We start from the raw sequence: 25,132 nt of genomic DNA, 5'->3' as shown, positions 1-25,132 counted from the left end.
TCATCAAATGGTGTCCAATCATCAAGCAAGGCTCCCTCATCGACACATCATCCTCAAACAAGCCCACACCATCACTTTAGGCCTCATGAAAGGGAGGTCAAGGAGCTAGAGCATGATGTCATCCTATAGAACAATATACCATCCCCTTCGGAGGGGTCCATATCATCATCATCAAATATCCTAAGAAATAGGGCAACATCCATGAAGTAGTTGCAATGCCATCCTGGGGATCCAATAAATTCTAGGGTAGCCTTGGAGTGAGAGAAGAGTGTCATCAACTATGTTGATGTAATGTCCCCATCATTTTAATTAGCAGTGTATTCTGTCCATTTTTGACATTTTTTATCAATTTTGATAAAAAGGTGGCAAAAGGGTAATTCTAGTATTTTGTGTTTTGGTAAAAGGGTGGCAAACAGGTTAACTCAATTTTAAATTAAAAAGAACTCCCAAAGAGAAATTATAAAAGGGAGAGAGAAGCTCATTTTGAAGTTTACTCTAATTGATCATTTTATTCGCTTGAAGTTTACTCTAATTGATCATAATTGTTGTGCTTACTCTAATTGATCATAATTGAAGCTTACTCCCTTTGACTCGGTCTGCTCAAAATTAAACTTAAGTATATTCGACCCTCTTCTAGAGACATCTACATGCACAAATATACTCCAACTCGACTTTCTTGAGGTCTGCAGCTCTCCTTCTTGGATTAATATTCACATAAGGATGAATTAAAATGTGTTGAGACCTCCCCTTTGGTCTCTCATATATATAGCTCTCCAATTAGTGTATTAGGAGCCCTTAGATCCCTTTAGGTGCCTCCACTGCATAATTAAAATAAACAATCAATATCTTTAAGTTTTAAGCCCATAGCCTGGGTACTTTTCCCACAAAAATCCATTTTCATGGGTTTTCTCCACACAAACCTAGTACCCAAGGGTTGTGGGAGTACCTCCCAAGCTACACTTTTCAACATATGGCAAGATAATATCTTCATTGGGTTGCGGAGTTGCACATCTAGCAGAGGAGCCATGTGCATATGAGGTATTTGTCCCAGGATGATGTGGACTCATGCAAAGTTGAGTTGCAGTGGTATAGAGTGGATTAGACCTAGTATTCAACCGTAGCTCGGGACTGACTTTTGAAGGACACAAGTTCAGTAGCAGCACTTTCCAAGAGGGAAAACATAGTGAGCCAATGGAGGTTGTGTAGGCTCAAAGGGAGTCAAGCTTCAGAGGGAGAATGCAAAGGAACATCAATCACCCAATGGAAGTTTGAATCTTTAGGTTCGAGTAAGAGAGAGGAGTTTTCAACCCATGGAAGGACTGTCACAAACCATCTGAATACACTCATGGTGGTGCAAGTTAAAGTCATGTTGCATGTGAGGGCAGTCATGCACATGCAAGATAAATCTTAGCCAAGTACAAAAGAAGACGTGGCACATGCGAGGACAGTCATGGCCATGCAAGGTAAATTCATGACTTATGCGAGGCTGGTCATGGGCATGCAAGGAAAGTCATGGAGTTGGACATTTCAAAGTGTGAAGGAAATACCTTCCTCACTAAGAGGGAGTGTTGGAATTTTGGGTAGCTCAAAAGGTATTTCCGAGAGAGTTGGTTGGGGAAGTTACCCAAAGGTGGGGTTTTGACCCAAAGATGTGGGTTTGGACCCAAGACAATTAATTCTTTATTCTAAAGGGTAAGTGACAAAAACCCTAAAGGATCTAGGAAGTTTCCTAAGAAACCCCAAGAGAAAAATATAAATAAGAGCCAAAGGAGAGGCTCATGACACACACCAAGTGGAAGGACTCATTTTGTGAGCAAGAGAGGCAGCCTAGAGGAGTTGCAGTCTTCTAGAGAGAGGCCAAATTATGAAGAAGTTGAGGAGGCTACAAGGGACATAGCCCCAGCGAGAAAGGAGGAGATCGAAGTCTAGCAAGGAGAGGCAACCAAGGGCTTGAAGTGAATGATCAAGGGTTTGTTCCAACTAATCAAGAGGACTGGGCCCTATTAGAAGGTTGGTATATCAAATCCAAGGGGGGGGGGGGGGGGGGGGCAAGTCTGGGCAAGTAATTCGAGGTCTGTCTTGGAGGATCGAGGTTGATCTAAGACCATTAACCAATAAGAAAAAGAAAAGGATCTGTTAAAGCCTCGGAAATGGTGGACAGGTAGGTTGAGGGTTGTTTGAGCAGGCCCACGTGCCTTAAGGACTGGTTAGAGTTGGCCGCTGAGTGGAAGGTCTGTATGACAAGGCCGCAAGGTAGTTTGGAGGTTGGTTACGGTCAGCTACAGCCTAGATAAGTTTGGCCTAAGTGCATCCAAGCAAGTTGGATTCAAGATCTAGGTGGAGCAGAGCAGACCAAGACCTGGTTAGGCCTGACAGAGATCTAATATGTGCTTTTAAGTGACCACGAGTGCTCCTAGGAGTAAATCGCATCTAGTAATAGTAGACCGAGGGTTGTTGTGGATAGCTACCAGGATGACAAAGGTGGACCGGGAGCACTGATAGGCCTGGTATGGGCCACAATAGCTAACATATGTAGGTTGCAGAGGTAGATTTATGGGCCATAGGGGCAGATATGAGCTAAAGGTGTGATCAGAGCTCCATAGTAATGTAGATCTAAGGAGATCTTCCCACAGAGGATCAGATCTATGTGAAGACGATCAGATCTAAGTGCTAGAGGGTCAAATCTACAAGGATCCAACAGACAAAAGAAGTTTGTAACAATGAAGGACTAAAGCTACAGTAAGGTACAACAGTGGAAAAAGAGGACAAAAAGGGCTAGAGGAAAATGATTATTACATCAAGTCAAGTGTTTTGCCACTACTATGATGGGCAGATTGTAGATCTGATGGATCAAATCTCAAGCCCTAGTTTTGTTTACTATGTGCAAAAGTTGTATCAGAGATCCAAATGGCCACAATCCCTGGTACGGGAGCCCTAAAGATTCTTTATTAATGGACTAACAAAGATCAAGTGTTGGGATCATAACGATTGTGTACTTAATTGATTTCGCTATTGTTAAATTTTCATTGTCCAAAGTTGTTTTGGTTGAGCACTCCTAGTGTGTTTATGCGCTAGCCTAGCCATAGACTAGACCTAGGGTGTAAGAAATTCAACAAAAGAGGTATGGTATCATGTCGCTAATGCTGGATCACGAACACAACTAACTCAAGACATATGACTCCAAAAATACTATCAAAGAGATGAAACTATAAGATGACTCAAGACTCCCCTATCATATTTCCTACTTTACCCATTTCAACAGACTCAATGCTTGGGAAATGGAAACAAACGACCCTCATCCAAGTTCAATCTAAACATAAGCATGGGGTACTATAGCAAGCACTAGCATCAAAATGTTCAAAGGTTTGATGAAGAGTATTACACCTAACACAACAAGCGATAAATGATGAGCCTATATATCAGGCACTTTACTTAAGAAAATATGATGACATTGAAATGACAAGACTTGAAAGAACAAGTCTTGACAATTAACTAAAAGAAAGGAACCACACAAACTGAGAGCATTAACTCAAGCGCCAAAGCGAGAAAGGAAAGCAACTATTCAACATCAAGAGAAGACTTCTACCCACAAAAACCTCAAAAAAAATCTTCTTGTTATTTTTAAAGCCATTTTATTGGAAATAGAACTTCAATCGTTGCCCATTGACAACCAATCCTTCTTTGTTTCTGTCCAAGTTACCAAGACGAAAAGTGTTAGGTCTCACTGTTGCATCAACGCAGTATGGTGTAAAATCCCTTAGTATTATTCGGCTAAAATTTTAGGGAAATTACTTCAAAAAATTATACCATGAATTTTTTTCCAAAATCACCATTAAAATTGTACAATTTCACACAATAGAAATTACCATCATATTAAGTAAAATTTGCAAATGTGAAAACCCAGAAATTAGATGAAAAGTTGCAACTCTAGCAATATTTTATTTATGAAATTCTCTAGAGGAAATTTACATAAATATTTTGAAGCAAAACCCAGATGGATGGACACCTGAAAAATACTGGCTCCTGAATACCCTAATAATTCAACTACTCCACAGAGAAACTCGACCTTCCTACCATAGGCAATTCAGCCTCCTTAACAAATGCAAATTGGACATCTTTAAATGCAATCAACCACCCCAATTAAACCTTCAACAATCAACCCACAACAGCCAATTTATTCATCCTCCTGCAACAATTTCGTTCACAATGCAATATATAACTTGGCCCCCACAATTTGATTAATTTGTCCTCCAATAATTCGCACTTGTTCACTTGGTTGAATTCGACCTCCAACGTAAGCAATAAATCTTTTAATTATTCGGTCTGGGAACAAGACTTCCGCTACACAAATTAATTTTAAATTAACTTGGTCCCCAAGGATTCGCTCCTCCAAGTCTGGCAATTCACACTGGCTCCTTTAGACAAATTCGAACTTCAATAATGGAATATTTTGGCTCTCTTTCCACACGCCAATTCGTTCCCTTGGAAGATGAAGTGTCGTCCCTACAAAAATAAATGAACTCAGCGTCCTGGACAAACAATAATTCAGAATTTCTCCTAATGGATATGCGTCGTCCTCTACAGTTGTTTCAATCTCCTTGCATGTCAAATGATCAATTAGGGTGCCTTACAACCACTCAAACCAACCACCACCAACAAGGGTGTATATTTCAACACTAAAACTCGGAAATAACGAGGGTTTCAACCTCTCTCAGTAAGCCACTCGAGCATCTTGACGATTCACTGATAATTCTTCAGATATCTCCACTTGAGCCTCCTCTATTCTATAATATTTTCCTCCTCCGAAAACCATGGGTGGTGAGTAAAAACCATGGGTCACTTTACTTTTCAAAAATGACTTTTATGTAATATCCTTTCCAAAAAAAATTTGCTAAGTGCCTATTGACCACTACATGTCAACGACCCATAGCAGTACACCCCCTTTTTTCGCAAAAGGGATAGCACCTGATCGATGTGTTTGTGTCGTCCAGCTATCATCATTAGTCTGATCTTCATGTTATAATGTAAACCCATTCTACATGTATATGATGTAAATAATCTCAGCAAATCTGTGTCATGTATGTAGTTGCCTAAGTAAACTTAATTTTCTTATGACGACCTACATTCTAGGACGTTTTTCGTCTCACCGATCCATTCTCAGATGGTCGGCAGAGATTTCCTTCAGTCTGACCCCAAAGCCAAAATGTATTTTGTCACTAGGATCTTAGGCGAGTCCTAGTGTTATAGATCGAGTTTATGTAAAAGTGATTTGGAAATAATTCTAACTATTTGGTTAGGTTATTTTATTACAAATTGCTTGGTCTACTAGATTATATTTGTATCGCAGGAATGGGTAGTCTGTGAGGGTCTGTTTCAGATGGGTTTTCCCCCTTATGATGTAAAAGTCTTGAGGGTTGGAAAAATAATTTATCCCCTCATAGGTTAATTAATTAAATTTTCTGGCAAAAATTAATTAAAATCCTAAGTCAAAAATTTAATTAATTCTAAGTCCTAGGTAAATTTAAATTTTTCTACCAAAGGCAAAATTCATTGGTCCTTAATATTGAAATTTTAAAAGGTCGTGGAACTAAGGTAAATTAATTATTTTGCTAAATTTTAAGCCTTTGGTTCCTGGGGTTTAAGTCAAAGTCATATTTTTGAGCAAATTAACTCAAAATTTTTTATTTTTGAGTTAATTAAAATGCATTTAATTGAAAAATTCGAATTTCTTCAAGAATATAAAATTTCGACGAATGAGATTAAAAGAAATTTTAATCCTCATCAACGGTCGAGATTGCTTTGACAAGGATCACTCGAACTAGCCGTTGGAGGATTTATCTTTAAATAGGAAGTCATTTGTCAGTCAAATCATCCGATCTCTAGATCATGTACTAAGCTCTCTTGTATACTTTTTCGAATTAATGCAAAAGTATTTGGGGTTTTAACGTGTTGTAGTGTTCCTCTTCATGAATTTATGGTAACATTGTATTAATTTCTACTTAATGTTATGTGAAAACTATCAATCAATAGCTCTCTTAAAATAATCTGAATATAGGTATCTTATTCAGTGTGTTGAATCTAGGGTAACATTTTTAATTTTGATTGAAGTAGTAGGTATCTCTATTTCTTCAAAACTTTATTGTTGTTCTACTTCTCTACTTGATTTGATGGTTGATCTAGTGTTTGCAGAAGATCTCTCAGGTTCTCATTGAGCGTTTAGGGATAGTCCTCGGTTGGACCAGCCAACTCTCAACACATATTTTCTGAAGAACCTACTTCATATAAGCCTCAGGATTTATCTAACGATAATGTTTTTTCTATAGGGTGTTTTTTGGCTAGTACCTCTCTAAAATTTCAAAATCTTTTAAATATTTTGTAGAAACTTTGATAGATCTGGCTATTAAGAGCTTTATATTATCAGATCTGGGAGTGGAGTTGGACTCATACTCCTCAAATCTGATAGATCTGTAAATTATTTGTATAGATCTGTAAATTATTTGTATAGATCTGTTATTTTGTTTGTATAGATCTGGTATTTACTTGTGTAGATCTGAAATTTTGTAATATAATTTTGAATTTTAACACTTGGGTTTTTGGAATTCTCTCTATTTTTGTACATATTGAGTATTAGGTTTTTCTCTTTTCACTTGTGCAGGAATAGATCTGAGAAATCAGCTAAGAAAATCTTTAGATCTGAACTAGATCTAGACCATGGAGGGCAAGATCTAGGCTCAAAAATTGTTTGCAGAAATAGATCTGAGAAATCAGCCAAGAAAATCTTCAGATCTGAGCTAGATCTAGACCTTGGAGGGCAAGATATGGGCTCAAAGATTGTTTGCGGGAATATATCTGAGAAATCAGCCAAGAAAATCTTCAAATCTGAGCTAATTTTATACCTTGGAGGGCAAGATCTGGGTTCAAAGATTGTTTGCACGAATAGATCTGGAAAATCAACCAAGTAAATCTTCAGATCTGAGATTTTTCAAGCAAATCTGGGAGTTTTGAGACAGATCTAAGCCCTGGAGGGCAAAACCTTGTCCCAAATACTTTTGCAAAGACAGCAATTAAAGATTTTGCAATAAATCTGAAGATCTAGAGCAAAATATTTTTTCAGAGCAAGGGTTTCAAGTTTTGGGGCTCCTAAGCCCAGATCTACCTTCTCCTAGCCCAAGTGCTAGCTCTCATTGGCCCTAGATTCTCCTTGCTCCATTTCTGATCTGAATATTTAATTTTTTGAAGCCAATCATTTGTGGGTTTTGTAGAAAATTTGGTAAAAATTTGTGTTTCAGGTATTGAAATTTTTTTGGCAACTTGGGAAAAGTGATTTTCAAGGCCTAGGGCCTAAGGGTTTGATCTCTAAACCATCTTTTTCCTGACTATTTGCCACAGCAGTCATATAACTTTCTAATAGTGGTGAAAAACACATCTGAGTGGTTTGAAATTAACTAAAAAAATTGTTAGATACATTGATAAGTCATTTATGTTTGATGTGTATCAAAAATTTGGTCTAGATCTACATTTTGGGTGACTATATCTCTGAATAATTCTATTTCTGAAGTCTGAAATATAACAGTGGCAAAATTTCATGTGGGTTAGCCTAAAATCAGTTCCTAAGTTGTCTAATACATTAAGAAATTAATTTCTTGAGTTGGACATTCATCATTAGGCTTATTTCATGTTTTAATTGTTGGATGTAATAAATATACCAAATCTGATATAATTCTAGAAATCACATCATAACAGGCTGAAAAATTTTGATAATTCATGTGGGCAAGTTTGGAAAAATTTCGATAATTTTTTGGCATAAAATATCATTGATAGCTTACTGTATTCATTGTCATATTTCTGTTGTCATAAAGTTTTTCTTACTGCTGTCCTAAAAACTAATTTCTGAAAATTAAGTACTCTGTCATGGAATTGTGATAAAATGCATATCTTTTGTTTCATAAACTAAGTATTTTTTGAGCATTTGTCGACATTGATTGCAAAGAAGTTTTTGTTCTCTTTGAGCTATAATTGTATCAAAAAATGATTGAAATAAGTTTGTGGTTTATTTGTAATATTTTCAAGGGTTTATTTTTAAGTCTTCATCCAATAAAGTGAGCAATTTATTTTGGTGATTAAGGGCTTTTGCAATACAGCTTTCACTTTCAAGCATAAGCTTGGTCGATAGAGAGATAGGTATCCATCTATCTTTGCTTGAGAAACCTGCTTTTAACAGTACTTAAAACGGCGACCTTGCAATCGTCAGAGCCACAACTCTCTGCAGCGCCGGAGGCACCGGGTATGTTAGATTTTTAGGAGAGGTATCGTTAATCACACCTTAGTGTGTTTCACCTTATCTTCTTTCTGCCAATTACTACGAAATTAGGCTCAATATAGAAAGGATCTAAGGGTTAAAACTTAGAGAGGCATTTAACTAAAATTAACCAAGATTCTTGCATCTCATATTAGCTTTAGGATCTATGCTTCATATAAGATAGTCATTCATCCAAACAGTAGTTGCAAATCAATTACTTGGTCCTAAATTTCCTAGCAAGATAGTTGACTCCATAAGGCACTAGCATCAATTGCTTAAAATCTAATGAAATCCTATAAATCTTGCTAAATCTAAATCAAGTACTTGGTTGCTTCACTGTCTCTCCCGAACTGGCTAGTTTCCAACTAGTTCTCCGTCATTCCATTTTCACAGGGTCTACCCCCCTTAGCCTGCATTAGGGAGACAGCTTAAACGGAGAGATTGGGGATCAGGGTGACAGCGCCTGCTCTGAGTCATTGTCACAGTGCCTAGACATTCTGTGCGAAAACATTTTTTGGCGTCGTTGTTGGGTATCAATTTATTGGGCCTTGGCTCTACGACATTCATCTTTCATCCTTCTATCATTCATTTTAGCTAGCAACGACAACATTTTTTGCGCCGTTGCCGGGGACATTTTATTCTCGGCGTTTCAACGACATCATTCTTCTCATTTCTCATCTTTTCATTTTAGCCGGAAACGACAACATTTTTTGGCGCCGTTGCTGTGGATAGAGTTTTTCTATCCCTGGTTTCCTCAACATTATTTTAATCATCTCATCATTTCCGCCATTCATTAGCCCGTCAAGCGGCACAACATTTTTTGGTGTCGTTGCCGAGGATATTTTATTCTCGGAGTTTCAATGACATTTCCTCATGGTTCATCTCATTTCTCATCTTTTCATTTGAGCCAGCAATGACAACATTTTTTGGCACCGTTGCCGAAGACGTATTTATTGGGCCTTGGATTTACGACATTCTTCTTTCTATCATTCATTTTAGTCAGTGGCACAACATTTTTGGGCGTCATTTGATATTTTCATCTTTCGTCATCTCATTAATCGTTTCATCTACACTTTTAGCACCTGGACATTTCGGTTCATTTCTTATTTGAGTGGTGACTCCACTTATTCATCCATTATTTATGAAACAAGAAACCGTCCCTTATATCCAGTTGTTTGCCTTTTGGATCTTAGAGCTAGATTCATGTTCAAGTGGCAACTCCACTTCTTTCATTTCTTACAAGAATTTCTACTAGAAGCTTGCTTCTTGTGGATCTCTTGATTTTCTTGAGCATGGGTCTCTCTCTAGCATCCATTTGGTCCCTCCTTATCCCTTCAAGCAAGTCATCATGGATGATTTGTTTACCCATGTCATTTTACTAATTTTCTCCATGATATGTCGGAAGAGGTCATTTATAAATTGCCTTTGTTCTCAGGTGGTGATTCAGTCGTTGTTAGAAAACATCTATGCAGGTTTACTCATACAATAATCAAATATTGTAGTTCTCCCCAATATAAACATGAAGATGTCAAAATGCATCTATTTGATTTTTCTTTAGAGGATGATGCTTTGAATTGGTTTCATAATTGTCCTGAAAATTCTTTCGTTTCTTTACAAGACATCATCAATGCTTTTATAGATAGATATGGTGATCAAGGTAGCTCGCCTTGTGCCCCTAACATTATGCAGCAAAATGAGAGTGATCTCGTAAAGTATCCACCTGTCAATGACAGATTTCAAGACAATTCTCCATATTAGAATGTGCCATCCACTTGTACCGTTGCAAAACGAATCCATGATAGTGGAAAGGCAAGAACAACATATCAAATCAGTGTCGACAGTGAAAGGGAGAATGATAAGCATCTTATAGAAGAACTAAAGCAGTTGGTTAAAGACATGCAGTTCAATCAAACGCAGCGGGTAAAAAATATGGAGCTTAATCAAGAAAAATTTATAACTGATTACATCAAGGATATGAGAACTTTGTACGCTCAACTGGAAAAACGTGATGAGGAGATGGAAATCATGAAAATTAAACACTTCGATCACGTAACCACTGTAGTAGAAAAGTGTGCTAAGAATATGGAGGATATGAGGACCGACATGCAGAGTCAAGATGCTAAGGAAATGGAAACCGTGAAAGCTAATCATGACAGGGAAATTAATTCTATGCAAAGCAAGTTATTAGCCCTAGAGGAAAATATGACAATCATGGATTTAATCATTCAAATCACGTGACTGCCATGGAAACAAGTTATCAAGAAGAAATAAGTTTGATTCAGAACAGATTGTCAACTATGGACGAAGAAATGTCCATCATGAGATTCGATTATAATAATCACTGAGCTATCATACAAGCAAATCATGAGAAAGAGATAAACTCTATGCAACATTGCTTGATGACCATAAAAGAAGATAATGACAAAGTAATAAAAAAATATGGAAAATGGTCAGATATGTCTTCAGAATAAGTTATTGACCATGGAGGAAAACCATGCCAAGGAAGTCAGTGCTATGAAGGTTGAACACTCTACCCAGATGGATGCCATAACAATACAGGTACAGAAACTTCAGCATCAGTCAGAGGATGAAAGAAACAAGGAAACGCCAACAGCTCATAAGCCTCCCTATCTGCTGCAACAAGCTCCATCTTATTATGAGGTCATTCGTTCCATTGAAAAGTGGCTAATTGAAGGTGAATCAGATAAAATGGAAATTAATAAGAATCAGGTTGATGCTTGAATGTTTGATCCACCAGTCATAAAAGATCAAGTTATAACTCATGACACCTATGAGACTGATCCATCATTCTTGACAGAGCAGATGCAGAATGAAGAAAAACATGTCGCATATCTTACATACTTCCTCTGAGAGTTTTGAAGCAAAATGTTCCACTTCATCAGTGATACAACCTGCCATAAAGAAAAAGCGCAAGAGAAAGAGGATGAGAAAACGGTTTGATGCATCAGATGGTCACAAGCAGCTTGATTTTCGAATAGAAAAAGGTCCTACCGTATGCACGATTAGACATGGCACATCGGAGAAACAGCGGACAGATTTGCCTGAAAGCAAGCAAATGCTTAGCATGCACTATATTGAACACATTTGATGCCATGGGGCATCTTTGTATTATATTTCTAACCATATACCCTGTTATTTCAGTATTTCATTTTGTAGTTAGATTTGTGTTTTTCATATTATTAGGATAATTAATAAATGAAGAGCTTATATCTTTCATGTGCTTAATGTTATATGATAATTTTTTGGATGGACGCTACTTATGTTATATTGTGTGTTGCGTGGATGCAGATTTTGGATTCTCACATTCCTCCGTTGCAGCAACGTGTCCCCAAATAGAGCCAGATGTTGACCACTACGTGTCAACGACCCATAGTAGTACACCCCCTTTTTTCGCAAAAGGGATAGCGCCTGATCGATGTGTTCATGTCGTCCAGTTATCATCATCAGTCTGATCTTCATGTTATAACCCATTCTGCATGTATATGATGTAAATAATCTCCGCAAATCTGTGCCATGTATGTAATTGTCTAGGTAAACCTAATTTTTTGGTGACGACCTACATTTTAGGAGTTTTTTTGTCTCACTGATCCATTCTCGGATGGTCAACAGAGTTTTCCTTCAGTCTTACCCCAAAGCCGGAATGTATTTTGTCACTAGGATCTTAGGCGAGTCCTAGTGTTATAGATCGAGTCTATGTAAAAGTTATTTGGGAATAATCCTAACTATTTGGTTAGGTTATTTTATTACAAATTGCTTGGTCTGCTGGATTATATTTGTGTCGCAGAAATGGATAGTCTGTGAGGGTCTGTTTCAGATGGATTTTCCCCCTTATGATGTAAAATGTCTTGAAGGTTGGAAAAAAATATTTATCCCCTTATAGGTTAATTAATTAAATTTTCTGGCCAAAAATTAATTAAAATCCTAAGTCAGAAATTTAATCAATTCTAGGTCCTAGGTAAATTTAAATTTTTCCAAAGGCAAAATTCGTTGGTCCTTAATATTCAAATTTTAAAAGGTCCCGAAACTAAGGTAAATTAATTATTTTGCTAAATTTTAAGCCTTTGGTCCCTAAGGTTTAAGTCAAAATCAAAATTTTGAGGAAATTAACTCAAAATTTTTAATTTTGAGTTAATTAAAATGCATTTAATTGAAAAATTCGAATTTCCTCAAGAATTTAAAATTTCGACGGATGAGATTAAAAGAAATTTTAATCCTCATCGATGGTCGAGATTGTTTTGACAATGATCACTTAAACTAGACGTTGGAGGATTTATCTTTAAATAGGAAGTCGTTTATCAGTCAATTCATCCGATCTCTAGATCATGTACTAAGCTTTCTAGCTCTCTTGTATACTTTTTTGAATTAATACAAAAGTCTTTGGGGTTTCAACATGCTGTAGTGTTCCTCTTCATGAATTTATGGTAACATTGTTTTAATTTCTACTTAACATTATGTGAAAATTGTCAATCAATAACTCTCTTAGAATAATCTGAATACAGATATCTTATTCAGTTTGTTGGATCTAGGGTAACATTTTTAATTTTGATTTTAGTAGCAATTATCTCTATTTCTTCATAATTTTATTGTTGTTCTACTTCTCTACTTGATTTGATGGTTGATCTAGTGTTTGCAGAAGATCTCTCAGGTTTTCATTGAGCGTTTGGGGATAGTCATCGATTGGACCAACCAACTCTCAACACATATTTTTTGAAGAGCCTACTTCATATAAGCTTCGGGATTTATCTAACAATAATGTTTTTTTCTGCAGCGTGTTTTTGGACTAGTACCTCTCTAAAATTTCAAAATCTTTTAAATATTTTGTGGAAATTTTGATAGATCTGACTATTAAGAGCCTTAGATTATCAGATCTGAGAGCGAAGTTGGACTCATACTCCTCAGATCTGATAGATATGTAAATTATTTGTATATATCTATAAATTATTTGTATAGATCTATTATTTTATTTGTAATAATATGGTATTTACTTGTGTAAATCTGAAATTTTGAAACATAATTTTGAATTTTAACACTTGGGTTTTTGGGATTTTCTCTATTTTTGTACATATTGGGTATTGGGTTTTTCTCTTTTCACTTTTGCAGGAATAGATCTGAGAAATCAGCCAAGAAAATCTTCAGATCTGAACTAGATCTAGACCCTGGAGGGCAAGATCTGGGCTCAAAGATTGTTTGCAAGAATAGATCTGAGAAATCAGCCAAGAAAATCTTTAGATCTGAGCTACAACTAGACCCTGGAGGGCAAAATCTGGGCTCAAAGATTGTTTGCAAGAATATATCTGAGAAATCAGCCAAGAAAATCTTCAAATCTAAGCTAATTCTAAACCCTGGTGGGCAAGATCTGAGCTCAAAGATCAATTGCACGAATAGATCTGGGAAATTAGCCAAGTAAATCTTCAGATCTGAAATTTTTCAAGCAGATCTGGGAATTTTGAGACAGATCTAGGCCCTAGAGGGCTATACCTTGTCCCAAATATTTTTGCAAGGCCAGCCATTAAAGATTTTGCAATAGATCTGAAGCAAAATATTTTTTCAGAGCAAGGGTTTCAAGTTTTGGGGCTCCTAAGCCCAAATCTACCTTCTCCTAGCCCAAGTGCTAGCTTTCATTGGCCCTAGATTCTCCTTGCTCCATTTTTTATCTGAATATGTAATTTTCTGAAGCCAATCATTGGTGGGTTATGCAAAAAATTTGGTAAAAAATTGTGTTTCAGGTATGTTACAGCAGTCATATACCTTTCTAATAGTGGTGAAAAACACATCTAAGTGGTTTGAAATTAACTAAAAAAATTGTTAAATACATTAATAAGTCATTTATGTTTGATGTGTATCAAAAATTTGGCCTAGATCTACATTTTGGGTGACTGTTATCTCTGAATAATTCTGTTTCTGAAGTCTGAAATATAACAGTGGCAAAATTTCATGTGGGTTAGCCTAAAATCAGTTCCTAAGTTGTCTAATACATTAAGGAATTAATTTCTTGAGTTGGGCATTCATCATTAGGCTTATTTCATGTTTTAATTGCTAACTGTAATAAGTATATCAGATCTGATATAATTCTGGAAATCACATCATAACAGGCTGAAAATATTGTATCATTCATGTGGGCAAGTTTGGAAAAATTTTGGTAAATTTTTGGCATAAAGATATCATTGATAGCTTATTGTTTTCATTGTCATATTGTTGCTATCATAAAGTTTTTCTTACTGCTGTCCTAAAAACTAATTTCTGAAAATTAAGTACTCTGTCATGGAATTGTGATCAAATGCATATCTTTTGTTTCATATACTGAGTATTTTTTGAGCATCTGTCGACAATGATTGCAAAGAATTTTTTATTCTCTTTAAGCTATAATTGTATCAAAAAAGATTTGAAATAAACTAGTGATTTAATTGTAATATTTTCAAGGGTTTATTTTTAAGTCTTCATCCAATAAAGTGAGCAATTTATTTTGGTGATTAAAGGCTTTTGCGACACAAGTATTTCTAATCCTCGGATCTAACTTCTTCTCATCATCTGGTGCATTTGCATATAAGTTAGTTTTGCATAAATAAAATTTACTTCCAAGCATAAGCTTGGTCGATAGAGAGATAAGTATCCATCCATCTTTGCTTAAGAAGCCTGCTTTTAATAGTACTTAAAACGGTGACCTTGCAGTCGTCAGAGCCACAACCCTCTACAGCGCCGAAGGCACCGGGTATGTTAGATTTTCAGGAGAGATATCATTAATCACACCTTAGTGTACTTCACCTTATATTCTTTCTGCCAATTACTACGAAATTAGGCTCAATATAGAAAGGATCAAAGGGTTAAAACTTAGATAGGCATTTAACTAAAATTAACCAAGATTCTTGCATCTCATATTAGCTTTAGGATCTGCACTTCATATAAGATAGTCATTCATCCAAGCAGTAGTTGCAAATCAATTACTTGGTCCTAAATTTCCTACCAAGATAGTTGACTCCATAAGGCACTGGCATCAATTGCTTAAAATCTAATCAAATCTTATAAATCTTGCTAAATCTAAATCAAGTACTTGGTCACTTCACTGTGTCTCCTAAACTGGCTAGTTTCCAACTAGTTCTCCGTCATTCCATTTTCGTAGGGTCTACCCCCCTTAGCCTGATGTAGGGAGAGCTTAAACAAAGAGATTGGGGATCAGGGTGACAACCCCTGATCTGAGTCGTTGTCGTGGTGCCTAGACATTCCGTGCGACAACAGTGCCTTTTTCAAATTTTGTAAATCTAAGTTGCCTGATACGGGGAAACGGGTACCATTTTCTAAAACAAGTACGGGTACAAAATGTGACCCCCCAAAAAATTGGAAACGAGGAAACGCAATATATATATATATATATATTAGGACATTTAAGAAATATGTGCAATCATAAAGCATACATGATACATTATGATTAAATTGTCCAATGTCAATGCATAAACTACAAGTCTCTAAATTTACATCACATTTACTCATGAATGATCACATAATGAAAATCACAATATCCCAAATCGGCCACGAAAAATTTCTAATTTCCTGTCTCGTGCTTTATTGAGAGTCTCCTCCTGCATAGTCGAACGACCTTAGTGCTCTTGATTAAATACAAGTTCCATACCCTAGTACATGACAAAATCCAATGGAAACATTGCAACCCCCCCAATCTTGAAATCCTTTAAAACAGATAAGTTTGTTGGATTTTGAGTGAGATCTAAACTTCTACTTTTTCCATATGAAATCCAATGAGGGCAAAACCACTCTCAAACATCCTGAGTCATTTCATGGTAATGTTAAGAATTTAACATTACCATGAACTACATATCAACAATATATCCATAGGCTTGAACATTAGGCCACCCCACTCAAAAATTTGTTTTGATCTTCAATAGCTCCCTCTATCACTCCTGAATTGGCAGGGAGCGAAAAAAAAAATAATAAATAAATAAAAATAAATTAATTAATATATATATAATCAAAAAAAATGAAAAAAAAATCACTTTATCGCTAAAACGTGGTTGTACGACCTAGAAACGCATTTCACATCGTACTAGGCCACGTTTCCCCCACGTGAAACATGGCAGTACGGCCTGAAACATGTTTCCAGGCCATAACAAACACGTTTTTGCATTTCCATACTGTTTCTGCCCAGAAACGAGCTCAAGCCCAGCGTTTCCTGCAACACAGTTGTAAATTATGGAAGGGAAAAATTTTGGATACAAACCTAGGAAAAGCAGGTGGACATTAATTAATTTGATGTTGTGTGGTAGTGGAAGCCCCAAACAACAGACAAAGGGAAGATTAATCACATAGTGGGATGTGGGGACCACCCCATGATGAAATATGCACCCCCTTGATGGAGAAATTCGAATGACTGAGGGAGCTCAAATTACTTGGAGAAGGGGCCCACATGAAAGAAGAGAGCAACAATTATAAATAAGAGGAAGGCAACATCATTAAGCACTTTTGATCATTTGACACTTTACACTTTCTTGCTCAAGCTGTTTAGATGAATCACAGGTGTTGTTTAGCACCAAAGGTTTCCAAGGGGAAATCTCACCCTTTTCTTCGGTGGATCAAGAGTGCCACCCTAGGGAGGCAAATTCTACTCATTTTTTGAGTTGGAAGGAAGACCACACAGGCAACACGAATTCTGAGTTCGCTGGGACACAGTTCAGGGAGCCACGCAGTGGTTGGAGGAGAGAAGAGTCAGAGTGAAGGGTTGTATTGGTCCTGGGGCACTCTTGATCAATTTCTAGAACAAGTATCACCCAACAACCATTCGAATTCCTAGAGGAGGGTCTGCATCATTTTGTCCATGGATTGTGCAGTCCTTTATTAAGGCAACTCGTGGGGTGGATTGCGAAGGGGTTTGAGGAGTTGAGGTTATTTGGAATTTGAATGGAGGGGATTGTGGGGGACTTTCCAACATTTTGGTGGAGCAGCAAACGCAGCATCTGCTACATGTTACATTGTCTGCTTATGGAAGAGGTCCAAGCATTTGGAGTCAATTTTGGAGCGTCAAAACTACGACAAACACTTTCTGGGTTTTTCTGGGTTTATTGAGGAGAGGCCAAAATTAATTTGGCAGAATTTTTTGGGTAGATTTGAGGGATCAAGCAGGGATCCCAACTCAGCCAGCATCTAAAGGATCTAAGGGAAATTGGGCCGAAATTCCAAGATCAACATTTAGCCAATTCCTTTGTGGGTTGTTTTGGGTTATTGGTGGAGATCCCGGGGTTAATTTCCTGGAATTATCTGAGCACCGAGAAGGCCCTACCAGCTACTTTTTGCAGCGAGCGATGCAGTTTTCACTGGGATAGTGCACAGATTGTTGGCGATAGCCACATTGCATGTTAAAGCAGTAGATTTCATCACCTGGATATTGTTCGCTTGCCTTAGGCAAGCCCAGGTGCATGCTTTCTGATCTTACCTTTGTACCCAGCAATTATATCAATAAAATGGTTCAGCTCAGCGCAGTTTATGGAGATTTCTGGTTGTTTAATGTGTCGTAAATTTTTGTATTTGTTTTTAACTAAGTTGCAGGAAACGTTGGAGAAGGGTCCATTTCCAGCCGGAAACAAAACGGAAACGAGGAAACTCGTACCATACGGCCGTACTAGCCCATTTCTTGAGGAGGAAACGTGGCCAGTACAGCTGGAAACGCGTTTCCAAGTCGTACGATGGAGTTTCCTCTTCTAAATTGACTTTTTCTTGTATTTTATTTTTTATTTTTTCACTTCTAATTTTTTATTGGGTGACTAAAATATCTTCTGGATGCCTCTCAAGTTATAAAAAGAGGATTTTTTGAGTGGGCCAACCTAGTGTTGATATGCAATTCATGGTAATGTTAAATTCTTAAAGTAAAAGTGACATTCTCCTTTATTTTACATTTTCATCATTTTACTTAAATTTTTAACATTACCATGAAATGACTCCGGATGTTTCAAAGTGGTTTCACCCTCATTGGATTTCAAATGGAGAAAGTAGAATTTTAAATCTCACTCAAAATCCAGCAGACTCATCTGTTTTTCAGGATTTTAGGGTTGTGTGGATTGCAATGTTTCCATTGGATTTTGTCATGTACTAAGGTATGGAACTTGTATTTAATCAAGAGAACCAAGCCCTCTATGCAGGGGAGACTCCCAATAATCAAAAGCACGTAGGATACTAGGGTATGGAACTTGTATTTAATCAAGAGCACTAAGGTCGTTCGATTATGTAGGAGGAGACTCCCAATCAAGCACGAGACAAGAAATTAGAAATTTCTCGTGGCTGATTTTGGATATTGCTATTTTCATTATGTGATCATTCATGAGTAAATATGATGTAAATTTAGAGACTTATAATTTATGCATTGACAATTTAATCATAATGTAATAAATTAGAATGTATCATATATGATTTATGATTGCACATATTTCTTAAATGTCCTAATATATATATATATATATATATATATATATATATATATATTGCGTTTCCCCGTTTCCAAAATTTGGGGGGGGTCACTTTTCGTATCATGCTTTGTTTATCATTGTAAATTTCCATTAGGAATATTACAGTGATAGCAGAGCCATGATCTTGGCCAGTAGTGGGGCAACCAACTAGATCAGGGAAGATTAGTGCATTTATACACAGTGATGGGTTTAACCATAAAAAACCCATGGCTCAAGGAGGATTTAGTATGCGTGAATTCTTGACCCAACTGATGAAGGTGTCGGACCATATCTATCCTCTTCCTTACAGAAGAGACACTAGAGTTGCACAGGCCGTGGGGGTGCATCCATCTACATAGGATTGTGGGGAGCAAGTAGATACACTGAGTAGGGGGCAGAGGTCACTCGTGTTGGAGACTTCCCTGACCATGTCAGTTGACATCTTAGTGGAGAGAGTAGACCATACCCCATTAATGCCATCCGTTGAGGTGGACACTGGGGTCGTGTCCGAGATTTTGGGTGATAGTAGCACACAACAAATGGGTGAGGTGCTAGGAGACATATCCACCCTTGATAAGGCGTCGGGAGATACAGAGGTGTTGGACGATGGTTGCACACATTAGTGTCATCAGTTTCAGGGCGACATTCTAGCATTAAAAAGGAAGGCCACATCAATACGAGAGGCTATTCTGCTATAGAACAAGGAGCTAGAGGGCATGAGAGTGGTTTGTGCCGAGTCAACGGCCCAGTTGGCTCACATTGGGGAACAGTTGTATTTCCTAATGGTACAATTAGAGGGCACATTGGAGAATTGGGGTAGCCCTCTTCAGGGATACATAAACAGGGCTAGCAACATTGTTGGGTCACCTTTTCCCATTGGAGAGATAGAAACGGAGCTACCTAGTCAGATCTCATGTGTTGACCTAGATAGTGAGAACTAAGATGAGACAATCACAGTGGCACAGGGTGCAGCATCTGCGTGTTGGGGTTGTTCTATGTGCGGGAGTTAGTGCATTCGATCCCTCTCTTGGGGTTGGATGGCGAGAGATCCTGAGTTGGTACCCAGTGGAGTGGACTATGTAGATGGTGGTGGAACCAGGTGTAGCTCAACGGGAGCTTCTAGGCACTAGGGATACTGGAAGCCCAAACTGGAATTGGGATCTGTGTGGGACTACCTATTATTTCCCAAGTATGCTAGTTGACTACAACCTAGATGGTACATTTGACCTAGTAGTTAAGCATGCACATTCATTAGGAGAGTTTTGGTCAGCACCAGTGGCCACCCAATTTATGGACAGACTCCTTGGGTTGTCTTGGTATGATGATTGTACACAAATAAATTCATATCTCCATGAATACTTATCGGAATCGGATGATCTTTAGATCAATCCTACACCTCTCGATGAGAGGGATCCAAGAAAAATATCAATTGCCATTAATAAGATGACCCACATGGAATTTGGCCCTAGTTGCCAATTTCAACATTGTTACTTATAAAGTGAAGAGTACACCAAAAAAAGAAATTAAAAATATATCATAGTTCAATATTTTAATTCTTATCCTACTTACAACAAAAAAGCATTTTTTTAATCAATTGGGATATTTTTTATAACTACAAAAGGAGTAATAAAAAACTTCTTATGCAAGTAAAGGGAGGTGTTATAAAAATAATACCCTATATAATAAAGTATTAAAAGCAAAATATTACGGTATTTGTGATCGAATGAAAAAATGGAATCTAGTTCGGAAATAAAGGAAGAAAGATTTCCAGAAACCTCACATAACTATGTTTCAATGCTATTTAGAATTAAAGGGTCTATTACAGGAAAAATTGTTACTATTTCTATCTCGTCGACCAGAAATAAAAATTATATAAAGCCTAAAATCGCAAATCAATTAGTGATTCCCAAGCCAAATATAATCAAAAAATTAGACTTTTTAATAACAAAAAATATGACAAACAACTTACAATTAAACATTGGGGATTATACATTTATATTGCAATTCTCAGTTCAATCCGTATGGAATGATCAAGGTGATATTATTTTGGGTTCACCCTAGATGGAAACTCTAGGGTCCTTCATCCTAAATACAAAAAAGGAGTTTTTCACGCTTTCATACAAAAAGAAAAAAATAACACTACAAGATGTTACATTGAAGCCAAATTCAGTAACACAAGAAGACGTACAAGATATTTCAAAAGTAATTTTTCAAGAAGGTAAGAAAGTGCTACAAAATATGCAAAAAGAAGTTGACAAAATTACCGTTGACAACTTACAAGAATGAAGAAGTTTCTCAACTTAAAGAAAATTACTAATGCAAATTAAGAAGATTAAGAAGGACAAGAAGTAATTGAAAACAAGGTACAACACCTTACCAAGAAGGAAGCGTCAGAATCTTCAAATGAACAAATTCAAGTTGAAAAGAAAGGAATGAATATCGATCCAATGAATATCACAAATCAAGAAGAAGACAAGCCAGTTGAAGAGAAAACACATTCAAATGTTGCATTTCAAACCAGTGTTGATAATATCAGTATCGGCAAAATATCGGCGAGGGTCTAGAAAACATCTTATCGGCAATATCGGCGAAAATATCGGCAAGCATAAAAATCAATTTTTTTCATATTTTTAAACATAGCTGATATTTTCAAAATATGGCGATATTTTCAAAATATCGGAATATTTTGCCGATATTTTCAAAATTGTAGTGACCCATCATTAATATAGAGAGCACGAGAATATTAGCATGCATACGATGCATGCATATGATAGCTACATATGCATGTATCGCATGCACTGCACTAGTAACTATATTCTAAATTACCTAAAATATTAAATATCCTGACACTCCTTCAAATAGAAAAGTCGCATTCACCCATCAGCACATATTACTTAATGCCTCATGATTAATGAGCGATTACCAATGATATTAAGTTTAAAAGTATAAAGTAAAAGGGTTATAAAGACAATAGATGTAAAGAATTATGTAAATTCTTAAAAAATCAAGTTATATAATTATCTATCTCAGAATTTTAATAAAGTATGTCAATAAATTATTAAAGGGATAAATTAAATCAAAATAAAGTTCCTATGTATGAACTTAGGACATTTTAATTAAACAAATAAAATTTTAATCAAAGTAAAATCACACATGTCAATATATCCTTAAAAGAAAGATACGACTCAGGATGTTGAGGAGGTGTCGCTGAGAAAGGAAGCGGTGGGCTCGTAGGTGGAGAGAGCGACCACCGCTAATGAACAGTACATAAGGAGAGGCCGAAGCGGAAGAAGGGGGAGGAGGAAGGAGAGGAAATTTATACATACTGCTTATAATCCGGAACTATTGAGCCTTGCTTGTTTTGAAGTTTCTGGGCACGGGGGAACGGTATGCATCGGTTGAGAAGCATACTGGATTGAGTATCTAGGTATACTCGGTTTGGCTGGGTGGTTTTTGGTCATTCGGTAACGAGAGCGCTGGAGAAGTTCTGAAGCATCCTCATCGCAACATCCGTAGCAGACCAGGTAAGTACTTCATCAAATCAATTAATACAGTTTCACAGTTTAAGTAATCTTTACAGTTTCAGTAATCTTTACAGTTTCAGTAATGACTCTTTAACTTAGTACGGTCACTACAAAAATATCGCGATATTTTGCCGATATTTTGCCAATATTTTCAAAATATCGCGATATTTTCTCGGCAATATATCATTTTGCCGAAAATATCACGATATTTTCGAATATTGCCAATATTATCAACACTGGTTCAAATGATAGAAATTCCAAGTGAAAACTTTGTACCCAACTCAACAACCTCAGTACCTAGAGTAAATCAGAAAATTGCCACACACTTGATAAGGGAAAGTCAAACCAAAAGAGCTCCTTATCGACATTCAAATCACAAGAGTAAGAAACTCAATCAATCTATGTGTCTGTATCACCCAGAACAGAAACAACATACTTATGTTCCAAAGAATATTGATGTTTGCACACTCCAATCCAATGATAAGAATTCATTATAAATTTCCAGTAATCGAAAGATCCTACAAAAGATTAATTTAGGATGGTCAGATCCTTTCTCAGTGTGGAAACTTTATTTATCACTCCAAGGATCCTATCATCATGTATCAACGAAGATGACAACTCGAAGAACTCCAAAAGATGCAAATAGATTACAAAGACAAAAAACAGATGATATGCCTTGTCAGCAATAAGCTTTGAGGACAGCTTTCTGAAGAGGAAGGGAATGTTATGAATAAAATATATAAAAATAATAAATTGTGATAATGATGAATTAACTAATAATTAGTAGTGAAGAGGCATGTCTCTATGGACATGTTCGTTCGTGAAAGGGTGCCTGCCTAGCTATATATACGGGACCCTCAGTTGTAATCAAATCAGCTCACTTGTATTCAAATATTCTTATATATAATTACTTGTCCTACAATGGATGTCATTGTCTTCGAAGTATTATGAAGGTTATTGCAGAGTAAGAACTTTGTTTGTAACATTGGTATCAGAGCATTTATGAACCTTGTTCATAACACAACTTGAGTGGGCTGTTACCAGTAGCACATTTTTTAGTAATTCAATCCACCCACAGTGCATACTAGAGCCAACTGTCCCATGCCTGCTTGTTGTTGACCGCTATTTTCCTGATAACCCTTACACGATTTTTATTAGTGGATTCAGCAAATACATTCCCCTGTGGATAGTAGTTGGCTGAATGGGCCAACTTGATACTATGCGGGGAGCAGAAAGTGACCAACTCAATAGATCGGAAAACACTACAATTGTCTGTCATAATCTTATTTGGGACCGCAAAGCTGATGATAATATTTTCTTCTAGAAATTTCATAATGTTGGCACTAGCGGAACTGCCTCCACCCACCTAGTGAATTAATCTATAGTAACTAAGATCCAGCTGTAACCATTGCTTGCATTCTGCTGAAACTGTCCAATGAAATCCAGCACCCACTGCTGGAAGGGGGCCTCCCCTAGAAGTGGATCAAGGGGCCCAGCAAGCAAATGCCAGGATCAAAATTTAAGTTTTTTTTTTCTTCCAAAGTTAGCATTCTTCAATATATGTGCAAAATAGGATTTTTCTTTGACTTACACTACTGCATACTATTGCTTTCCCATTCAAAGAGATTTTAGTCTAAGAGAGAAAGCAAACCATAAAAACTGAATATGTATCATGGACATTCACACCAACCCCACATGTAGCAATCAAATCCTGCCCTTAACAGAATCATACTAAACTATACCAGAATGATTCCAACCCAACTCATTATAACCAAGAAATGAAGAAAAAAAAAACTTGTTGGCATCACAGAAAAGAGATTCATACTAAAGCGATCAACTTGTTGCTTCCAAGTCATGACATTTGGTGGCAGAAGGCCACGTAGATCAAGCCGGTCTCGCTCTGTCATTGAGAAAGCTGTGCCCTGTCATCCCATTGTCTGAATCATCAATTATCTTAAAGTCGCTTTCATGAAAAAATTCAACTGAAATACCAATGACTAGTTCTTGATGTGCAGAGTGGCCTAAAATGCAACTGAATATGGAGAGATTTTTTTCACTGGCAATTTAGTTACAAATGCATACTGAATGAGAGGTTTAAGCTAACATTTTCACTTGTGCTGCTGGAAATATTTACATCAATAATTCTTCACATCAAGATTCAATTATACAACTTGAGCAGGATTGAAATAGTTTGTAAATGCTAATAGTCTAATATGACAACCACATGCAAAGACGCACAATTGTCTGGATAGAATATTAAATATTCCCAAAATAGAGAATATGTCCTAGTGCTGATGTTTAGAGTCCAAGACTGAACCTAGTCATGGCCTAGATCTAGATCCAACCCTTGTAAGTGCTTGAAAAGCCAAACTCAGAAACTTGTAATACTCTCATGATGTTAGAAACTTAGAAGGAAGTCCAATAGAGACAACCCCAACAAGATCCTTACTCCAAACTGCATCCTGCAATGCTTGAAGCCTTGAACTGAATTTTGAATGGGGCTGCACTGAGGCAATTCTGCACACACAATTAGCAAAGGTGCTATCAGAAAGCACTGAGATAGAGTACTTTTTGTTGAAAATGGTTGTTATTGATGTCAAAGGCTGTCCGAATGAAGGAGAAAGTTACATAGTCAAATAGCATATTTCGAGACCTTTCTGATGATATCTGGCACACCTTCTAACTCCTCATGGTTGAGGAGAAATAATTTTTTTAATATATTAATAATTTAATATATATATCCAGCCAGAAGTCAAGTTGGCCCTGCTAGAAGACAGGTCAGCCCTCCCCTTGACATCCCACTTGTTTAGTATAAATAAGGCCGCTCAAGTGGCTCATTGCGACAT

General features: G+C 36.8%; 1 protein-coding gene across 1 annotated transcript in view; it reads right to left on the bottom strand.

Annotated features, from left to right (window-relative positions):
- Positions 1 to 25,132, bottom strand: part of LOC149239243 (NAD-dependent malic enzyme, mitochondrial-like) — a 220,000-nt gene that overhangs the window by 139,855 nt on the left and 55,013 nt on the right. Inside the window, exon 2 of the mRNA XM_089367096.1 lies at positions 24,112 to 24,208. Coding sequence (XP_089223222.1) covers positions 24,112 to 24,208 — 97 coding nt within the window. The remainder of the gene's footprint in view (positions 1 to 24,111; positions 24,209 to 25,132) is intronic.

Source organism: Pinus tabuliformis, chromosome 8 (genome assembly GCF_031772625.1).
Source record: "Pinus tabuliformis cultivar Carrire ecotype Pingquan chromosome 8, CPIR1, whole genome shotgun sequence".
Lineage (NCBI taxonomy): Eukaryota > Viridiplantae > Streptophyta > Pinopsida > Pinales > Pinaceae > Pinus > Pinus tabuliformis.
The sequence above is the reverse complement of the archived record's forward strand: the minus strand, read 5'-3'. Positions and strand labels throughout refer to the sequence as shown.